At 49.3% G+C, this 10,571-nt stretch overlaps 1 protein-coding gene across 1 annotated transcript; it reads right to left on the minus strand.

Moving 5' to 3' along the window:
• Window positions 1-269: 269 nt before the first annotated feature.
• Window positions 270-3,048, minus strand: TRMT61B (tRNA methyltransferase 61B; the record flags this gene model as incomplete). The annotated part of the gene is made up of 2 exons (XM_089666008.1): window positions 1,996-3,048; window positions 270-372 (listed from the first exon to the last, which is right to left on the minus strand). Coding segments are annotated over exons 1-2 (1,096 nt in total), but the record flags the coding sequence as incomplete, so codon positions are not given.
• Window positions 3,049-10,571: the final 7,523 nt, after the last annotated feature.

Raw genomic sequence — 10,571 nt, forward strand, 5'->3', positions numbered from 1 at the left:
CACTGGGAGGAATAGCGCCCCATCATTGGTGTCAGTGGGAGGAATAGTGCTCCATCATTGGTGTCAGTGGGAGGAATAGTGCTCCATCATTGGTGTCAGTGGGAGGAATAGTGCCCCATTATTGGTGTCACTGGGAGGAATAGTGCCCCAAGGGCCAGATAAATACAAGCAAAGGGCTGCATCTGGCCCCAGGGCCGCAGTTTGGAGATCACTTCTTCAGTATACTATGCTAGAAGAATGTTGGTAGAATGGAGGTCCATCGTATTTACCTGCACGGGACAAAAACAAACTGAACGCTCCGGAACCAGAACCGGCTTCGAGTACAACGTCCCCGGGACTGACGTCCATCACCATCATCATGGCTGCCATGTCCTGTTATCGGGAAGATTATTTTATTAATTCAGGGGGCCATGACACCCCAAAAAACCATCAACTTGATTCAGGTATCAGACACAGCCAGGTGACAGGGTCTCTTGGAAGCTCACCCCCCACCCATCCTATACTGCCCTTTCCTGCCCCCTCCCCCCCTTACCATGTCAGTAACCCCCTTGTACGGCCCATGGTGGATGGTGTTGGGGCCTACACAAGGCTGATGAGGTCCTCCATTGTCCACTCATACCTGGGCACTGCTTTATGGGAGGAGGTTATATGCTCCCCCTTACACGGGTATTTAGTGGGGGTAAATATAAGATCACCTGGGGTGAGGCTATACAAACTCCAAGCAGATAAGGCCCCTGTCCTCAAGGACCCAACTACTACAAGGTCACACTAACCCTCATACTGTCCTGTTGGTCATCTCTTAACCCTCCTAACCACCATACTGTCCGGCTGGCCTTCTCTTAATCCTTCTAACCCCCATACTGTCCTGCTGGTCATCTCTTAACCCTCCTAACCACCATACTGTCCGGCTGGTCATCTCTTAACCCTCCTAACCCCCATACTGTCCTGCTGGTCATCTCTTGACCCTTCTAACCCCCATACTGTCCTGCTGGTCATCTCTTGACCCTTCTAACCCCCATACTGTCCTGCTGGTCATGTCTTGACCCTTCTAACCCCCATACTGTCCTGCTGGTCATCTCTTGACCCTTCTAACCCCCATACTGTCCTGCTGGTCATGTCTTGACCCTTCTAACCCCCATACTGTCCTGCTGGTCATCGCTTGACCCTTCTAACCCCCATACTGTCCTGCTGGTCATCGCTTGACCCTAACCCCCATACTGTCCTGTTGGTCATCTCTTAACCCTTCTACCCACCATACTATCCTGCTGGTCATCTCTTGACCCCCATACTGTCCTGCTGGTCATCTCTCGACCCTTCTAACCCCCATACTGTCCTGCTGGTCATCTCTTAATCCTTCTAACCCCCATACTGTCCTGCTGGTCATCTCTTGACCCTTCTAACCCCCATACTGTCCTGTTGGTCATCTCTTAACCCTTCTACCCACCATACTATCCTGCTGGTCATCTCTTGACCCCCATACTGTCCTGCTGGTCATCTCTCGACCCTTCTAACCCCCATACTGTCCTGCTGGTCATCTCTTAATCCTTCTAACCCCCATACTGTCCTGCTGGTCATCTCTTGACCCTTCTAACCCCCATACTGTCCTGCTGGTCATCTCTTAATCCTTCTAACACCCATACTGTCCTGCTGGTCATCTCTTGACCCTTCTAACCCCCATACTGTCCTGCTGGTCATCGCTTGACCCTTCTAACCCCCATACTGTCCTGCTGGTCATCGCTTGACCCTAACCCCCATACTGTCCTGCTGGTCATCGCTTGACCCTTCTAACCCCCATACTGTCCTGCTGGTCATCACTTGACCCTTCTAACCCCCATACTGTCCTGCTGGTCATCTCTTGACCCCCATACTGTCCTGCTGGTCATCTACTGACCATCGAAACCACCATCCTTTTCTCACTGTATTATTATCCTTCACAGTGTTTTTTTTTTTTACTCCATTCCTCCATACGGCAGTGTAGGCCCAGCTCCTCCATACCTTTGGAAAGGAAATAGCGGGCCCCCTCTTCATGAAGATGACATATTCCTCCAATGAGGGTCTCCTCAGTAGGATCTTGTGTCCAGTAGAGGTCCGGAGCCTCTGTCCTGACAGTTTGCCCAATATGTCCTGGTTGTTGATGGCTCCCCAGCTGCTGATGAATTTGCCGTGAGGTTTCAGGAGGAACATCTTCCTGAACACAGAGTAGTGCTTCCTCTTGTACTCCGCCAGCAGAAGGTCCCCTGGTCTGAACGGTGCACCCTGCGGAATTGAGAGGTCACCCTCTGATTCTGGGGTGGGAGGGGAGGAGGACGACAGAGAAGGGGTTGGGGGTCGGGTTGGAGAAGTCCTCTCTTCAGCTTCCTTGCCTTGTCGTGGAGCCAAATTCCCAAATTCTTCTGACACCTCTTTAGAACATAGAGGTCGTGGAGCTCCAACATCCTCTGATTCTACATGGAGGGTGCTTCCTGGAGATGATGGGAGTGGGGTGACCTGGTGGAAGGACTCCTCACCCGATGGACCTGACAGTTCCGTCCCCCGCAGATCCTTGACCTGTATGCCCTGTAGAGGTTCCGAAGCTCCAATGTCCTTAAGTGCCCCATGGAAGGTGTTTTCTGGAGGAGTTGGGGGTGGGGTGACCTGGTCTATGGACCCCTCACCTGGTGGAGCCTGCAGATCCTGGACCTCTTTGGAGATGAGCTCAGGGGGAATCATCCTGGTGACCCGTTCCAGAGGAGACAATGATCTGCCCCATGCTCTCCTGAGCAGCCTGTCCCTGGCAGATCCTGGGGCATCCTCCCTGCTGCCTCCTCCCGGGCAGTCTGAGTGATTGACAGCTGGGAGGACGCGGAGCCTGCAGGAGAGGAGAGAGTCGGCGCCGCCAGCAGGAGGCAGTGTGCGGGAGAGCAGAGCGCGGCCCAGCCGAGGAACCCTCCTACCCGGGAACATGCTGACACTCAAGCCGCCTGACCGCGCACAGCGTACTGACGTCATCAGCCGGCGACAGGCAGGAAGTTCGCTGCACGTGTGTCACTGGAGCCTGGAATGTGGCAGGAGATCAGAGAGACTGCGTGGCAATAGAGTGCAAAATACGTCACAGGGTGCAATATATACCTATATACATTACAGGGTGCTATATACACCTATATACATCACGGGACAATATACACCTATATACATCACAGGACAATATACACCTATATACATCACGGGACAATATACACCTATATACATCCAGCGTCATCACAGGGTGCAATATACACCTATATACATCACAGGGGGCAAAATACAGCTATATACAGTCAGGTCCATAAATATTGGGACATGGACACAATTCTAACATTTTTGGCTCCATACACCACAATGGATTTGAAATGAAACGAACAAGTTGTGCTTTAACTGCAGACTGTCATCTTTAATTTGAGGGTATTTACATCCAAATCAGGTGAACGGTGTAGGAATTACAACAGTTTGCATATGTGCCTCCCACTTGTTAAGGGACCAAAAGTAATGGGACAGAATAATCATCATAAATCAAACTTTCACTTTTTAATACTTGGTTGCAAATCCTTTGCAGTCAATTACAGCCTGAAGTGTGGAACGCATAGACATCACCAGACGCTGGGTGTCATCCCTGGTGATGCTCTGCCAGGCCTCTACTGCAACTGTCTTCAGTTCCTGCTTGTTCTTGGGGCATTTTCCCTTCAGTTTTGTCTTCAGCAAGTGAAATGCTCAATCGGATTCAGGTCAGGTGATGGACTTGGCCATTGCAGAACATTCCACTTCTTTGGTGGCTTTTGCAGTCTGCTTTGGGTCATTGTCCATCTGCACTGTGAAGCGTCCAATGAGTTGTGAAGCATTTGGCTGAATATGAGCCGATAATATTCCCGAAACACTTCACAATTCATCCGGCTGCTTCTGTCAGCAGTCACATCATCAATAAATACAAGAGAAGCAGTTCCATTGGCAGCCATACATGCCCACGCCATGACACTACCACCACCATGATCACTGATGAGGTGGTATGCTGAGGACCATGAGCAGTTCCTTCTCCATCCTCTTCTCTTCCCATCACTCTGGTACAAGTTGATGTCGGTCTCATCTGTCCATAGGATGTTGTTCCAGAACTGTGAAGGCTTTTTTACATGTCGTTTGGCAAACTCTAATCTGGCCTTCCTGTGTTTGAGGCTCACCAATGGTTTCCATCTTGTGGTGAACCCTCTGTATTCACTCTGGTGAAGTCTTCTCCTGATTGGTGACTTTGACACACATACACCTACCTCCTGGAGGGTGTTCTTGATCCGGCCAACTGTTGTGAAGGGTGTTTTCTTCACCGGGGAAAGAATTCTTCTGTCGTCCACCACAGTTGTTTTCCGTGGTCTTCCGGGTCTTTTGGTGTTGCTGAGCTCACCGGTGCGTTCCTTCTTTTTAAGAATGTTCCAAACAGTTGTTTTGGCCACGCCTAATGTTTTTGCTATCTCTCTGATGGGTTTGTTTTGTGTTTTCAGCCTAATGATGGCTTCACCGATAGTGACAGCTCTTTGGATCTCATCTTGAGAGTTGACAGCAACAGATTCCAAATGCAAATAGCACACTTGAAATGAACTCTGGACCTTTTATCTGCTCATTGTAATTGGGATAATGAGGGAATAACACACACCTGGCCATGGAACAGCTGAGAAGCCAATTGTCCCATTACTTTTGGTCCCTTAACAAGTGGGAGGCACATATGCAAACTGTTGTCATTCCTACACCGTTCACCTGATTTGGATGTAAATACCCTCAAATTAAAGCTGACAGTCTGCAGTTAAAGCGCATCTTGTTCATTTCATTTCAAATCCATTGTGGTGTATAGAGCCAAAAATGTTACAATTGTGTTGATGTCCCAATATTTATGGACCTGACTGTACATCCAGCGTTATCACAGAGTGCAATATACAGGTGAAACTCGAAAAATTAGAATATGGTGCAAAAGTTCATTTACTTCAGTGCAGCAACTTAAAAGGTGACACTAATATATGAGACTCATTCCATGCAAAGCAAGATAGTTCCAGCCGTGATTTGTCATCATTGTGATGATTATGGCTTACAGCTCATGAAAACCCCAAATCCACAATCTTAGAAAATGAGAATATTCCATGCAATCAATAAAACACGGATTGTACATAGAACAATATCGCACCTCTGAAAAGTAGAAGCTGCATATGTACTCAGTACTTGGTTGGGGCCCCTTTTGCAGCAATTACTGCCTCAATGCGGCGTGGCATGGAAGCTATCAGCCTGTGGCACTGCTGAGGTGTTATGGAAGACCAGGATGCTTCAATAGCGGCCTTCAGCTCTTCTGCATTGTTCGGTCTCATGTCTCTCATCTTTCTCTTGGCAATGCCCCATAGATTCTCTATGGGGTTCAGGTCAGGCGAGTTTGCCGGCCAATCAAGCACAGTAATCCCACGGTCATTGAACCAGGTTTTGGTGCTTTTGGCAGTGTGGGCGGAGCCAAGTCCTGCTGGAAAATGAAGTCAGCTCCCCCATAAAGCTGGTCTGCGGAAGGAAGCATGAAGTGCTCCAAAATCTCCTGGTAGACGGCTGCGGTGACCCTGGACTTAATGAAGCACAGAGGACCAACACCAGCAGATGACATGGCTCCCCAAATCAACACAGACTGTGGAAACTTCACACTGGACTTCAAGCATCTTGCAGTGTGTGCCTCTCCATTCTTCCTCCATACTCGGGGTCCTTGTGCCTCTCCATTCTTCCTCCATACTCGGGGTCCTTGGGCCTCTCCATTCTTCCTCCATACTCGGGGTCCTTGGGCCTCTCCATTCTTCCTCCATACTCGGGGTCCTTGGGCCTCTCCATTCTTCCTCCATACTCGGGGTCCTTGTGCCTCTCCATTCTTCCTCCATACTCGGGGTCTTTGTGCCTCTCCATTCTTCCTCCATACTCGGGGTCCTTGGGCCTCTCCATTCTTCCTCCATACTCGGGGTCCTTGGGCCTCTCCATTCTTCCTCCATACTCGGGGTCCTTGTGCCTCTCCATTCTTCCTCCATACTCTGGGTCCTTGGGCCTCTCCATTCTTCCTCCATACTCGGGGTCCTTGGGCCTCTCCATTCTTCCTCCATACTCGGGGTCCTTGGGCCTATCCATTCTTCCTCCATACTCGGGGTCCTTGGGCCTCTCCATTCTTCCTCCATACTCGGGGTCCTTGGGCCTCTCCATTCTTCCTCCATACTCGGGGTCCTTGGGCCTCTCCATTCTTCCTCCATACTCGGGGTCCTTGGGCCTCTCCATTCTTCCTCCATACTCGGGGTCCTTGGGCCTCTCCATTCTTCCTCCATACTCGGGGTCCTTGGGCCTCTCCATTCTTCCTCCATACTGGGGGTCCTTGGGCCTCTCCATTCTTCCTCCATACTCGGGGTCCTTGGGCCTCTCCATTCTTCCTCCATACACGGGGTCCTTGTGCCTCTCCATTCTTCCTCCATACTCTGGGCCCTTCTGCCTCTCCATTCTTCCTCTATACTCGGGGTCCTTGTGCCTCTCCATTCTTCCTCCATACTCGGGGTCCTTGGGCCTCTCCATTCTTCCTCCATACTCGGGGTCCTTGGGCCTCTCCATTCTTCCTCCATACTCGGGGTCCTTGGGCCTCTCCATTCTTCCTCCATACTCGGGGTCCTTGGTTTCCAAATGAAATGCAAAAGTTGCTCTCATCAGAAAAGAGGACTTTGGACCACTGAGGACAGACCAGGTCTGTTTTTCTTTAGCCCAGGTAAGACGCTTCTGACGTTGTTTGTTGTTCAGGAGCGGCTTGACAAGAGGAATACGACATTTGAAGCCCATGTCCAGGATCCGTCTGTGTGTGGTGGCTCTTGATGCACTGACTCCAGCCTCAGTCCACTCCTTGTGAAAGTCCCCAACACTTTTGAATGGCCTTTTCCTGACAATCCTCTCCAGGCTGCGGTCATCCCTGCTGCTTGTGCACCTTTTTCTTCCACACTTTTCCCTTCCACATAACTTTCTATTAATGTGCTTTGATACAGCACTTTGGGAACATCCAACTTCTTCTGCGATTCCCTTTTGAGTCTTTCCCTCCTTATGGAGGGTGTCAGTGATGGTGTCAGGTCAGCAGTCTTTCCCATGATTGTGATTCCTACTGAACCAGACTGAGGGACCATTTAAAGGCTCAGGAACCCTTTGCAGGTGTTATGGCTGAATGAGCTGATTAGAGTGGGACACTTTGAGCCGAGATTATTCCACCTTTTCACAATATTCTCATTTTCTGAGATTGTGGATTTGGGGTTTTCATGACCTGTAAGCCATAATCATCACAATGATGACAAATCACGGCTGGAACTATCTTGCTTTGCATGGAATGAGTCTCATATATTAGTTTCACCTTTCAAGTTGCTGCACTGAAATAAATCAACTTTTGCTCAATATTATTTTTTGAGTTTCACCTGTACACCTATATACATCCAGCGTCATCACAGGGTGCAATATACACCTATGTACATCCAGCGTCATCACAGGGTGCAATATACACCTATATACATCCAGCGTCATCTCAGGGTGCAATATACACCTATATACAACCAGCGTCATCACAGAGTGCAATATACACCTATATACATCCAGCATCATCTCAGGGTGCAATATACACCTATATACAACCAGCGTCATCACAGAGTGCAATATACACCTATGTACAACCAGCGTCATCACAGAGTGCAATATACACCTATGTACAACCAGCGTCATCACAGAGTGCAATATACACCTATGTACAACCAGCGTCATCACAGAGTGCAATATACACCTATGTACATCCAGCCTCATCTCAGGGTGCAATATACACCACAGAGTGCAATATACACCTATATACATCACAGAGTGCAATATACACCTATATACATCACAGGGGGCAATATACACCTATATACATCACAGGGTCCAATATACACCTATATACATCACAGGGTCCAATATGCACCTATATACATCACAGGGTGCAATATACACCTATATACATCCAGTGTCATCACAGTGCAATATACACCTATATACATCACAGGGGGCAATATACACCTATATACATCACAGGGTCCAATATACACCTATATACATCCAGTGTCATCACAGAGTGCAATATACACCTATATACATCCTGTATGATCAGTGTGACTACAGGGCAGTGCCGGGACAAGGTAATGCAGCACCCAGACAGAGAAGTCAAATTGCGCCTCCCCCCCTCATTATGGGTGAGGTTGGGGGGTACTACCCCCAGCAGTCATCCACGTCTCCAAATACCTTGTATCACAATGATCTCACTGGTGCTCTATCCATCCAGTAAACCAGCCGCCCCTCCTGCCCTCCCCTTCCCTGGGCCCTGCTACAGGGTGCAATATGTATGCAGAATGTGTGTTTATGCTGGAAAATAAATCTCGGTGTAGTTATACAATGTAACAATGTGGCGACATGGAGCGCTCGGATTGCGCAGTCCTATAAATGCAGCAGACACGGTGCAATGTGTTATACGGCTGTAGGAATGGGCAGGGTGCAAGGTCTGCTGACGAGAAATGACGAGTGCAATGTGTGTTGTCTGAGCTCCTGCCTGGCCGGTATGGTAACAGAGTCCACAATGTGTGACGTCTTTCTGTGGTTTTCACTGCAGACGAGGAATATTGGAGACACTGGGGGGGGGGGGGGAGATTTCCCAAAACTGGAGGGTGCAAAATACGGGGCAGCTCTGCTGGCAGCCAATCAGCTTCCATGTTTTATTGTCAAAGCTTCACTGAAAAATCTGAAGTTAGAAGCTGATTGGCTGCTGTACAGAGCTGCCCCAGATTCTGAGCGCTCCAGCTTTAGGCCGGCCATACATGGGTCAAAATTCAAACGATTCGGACCTAAGAATAATCCGCCGATTTTCACTCTGTTCGTGGGGTCAATGGCACCGGCCGATTTTCGTGGCTCCTCCCCTTTTCGGTGATCGGCATGTTGGAAAATTCGTGAAAAACTACCGATTTTCGACTCAATGATGGCCAAATCGTACGATCGTTTTTCCGAAAAGAACATGCACCATGAGCTGTGACCTGGAAGGAACAGATGTTTCGCCTGTTATATGGGGGGAACTTTATGACTCGGTCGGCCGATTTTCGAAATCATTGATGGCGCCATCGGATTACCGAGCGAACGACGTTTTTGATTTTCGGACGAAAAATCGTTCGGAATTCGATCCATGTATGGCCTGCATTACCCTCGGTTCATACCTAAGCGTTTTCTGCAGTGTTTTGCAGACATGCACTACAGTCCATTTAACATGATTTCCTATGGGACTTGTTCACACCCGCTGCGTTACCTTGTTACACAGGACTTTTGACAGTTCTTTTCTGCTCCCCATGGCTCAGTATCTAGCCTGCTCAGTGCTTCCACATAAGAGCCAACAAACCCACTGACTATTTATACACAGACACTGATTGCAATGTAAAAAGCCACAGATGTGGGACATTAACCTCTAATTGCCATTTTATTCCTCCCACTGACACCAATGATGGGGCACTATTCCTCCCACTGACACCAACGATGGGGCACTATTCCTCCCACTGACACCAATGATGGGGCACTATTCCTCCCACTGATACCAATGATGGGGCACTATTCCTCCCACTTTTACCAATGATGGGGCACTATTCCTCCCACTGACACCAATGATGGGGCACTATTCCTCCCACTGACACCAATGATGGGGCACTATTCCTCCCACTGACACCAATGATGGGGCACTATTCCTCCCACTGACACCAATGATGGGGCACTATTCCTCCCACTGATACCAACGATGGGACACATTTCCTCCCACTGACACCAACGATGGGGCACTATTCCCCCCACTGACACCAATGATGGGGCACTATTCCTCCCACTGACACCAATGATGGGACACTATTCCTTCCACTGACACCAATGATGGGCACTATTCCTCCCACTGACACCAATGATGGGGCACTATTCCTCCCACTGACACCAATGATGGGACACTATTCCTCCCACTGACACCAATGATGGGACACTATTCCTCTCACTGACACCAATGATGGGGCACTATTCCTCCCACTGATACCAATGATGGGGCACTATTCCTCCCACTGATACCAATGATGGGGCACTATTCCTCCCACTGATACCAATGATGGGGCACTATTCCTCCCACTGACACCAACGATGGGGCACTATTCCTCCCACTGACACCAACGATGGGGCACTATTCCTCCCACTGACACCAATGATGGGGCACTATTCCTCCCACTGACACCAATGATGGGGCACTATTCCTCCCACTGACACCAATGATGGGGCACTATTCCTCCCACTGACACCAATGATGGGGCACTATTCCTCCCACTGACACCAATGATGGGGCACTATTCCTCCCACTGATACCAATGATGGGACACTATTCCTCCCACTGACACCAACGATGGGGCACTATTCCCCCCACTGACACCAATGATGGGGCACTATTCCTCCCACTGACACCAATGATGGGACACTATTCCTTCCACTGACACCAATGATGGGCACTA

This window comes from Staurois parvus, unplaced genomic scaffold (assembly GCF_062004578.1).
Source record: "Staurois parvus isolate SC_StPar_1 unplaced genomic scaffold, SC_StPar_1.0 ptg002468l, whole genome shotgun sequence".
Taxonomy (NCBI): Eukaryota; Metazoa; Chordata; class Amphibia; order Anura; family Ranidae; genus Staurois; species Staurois parvus.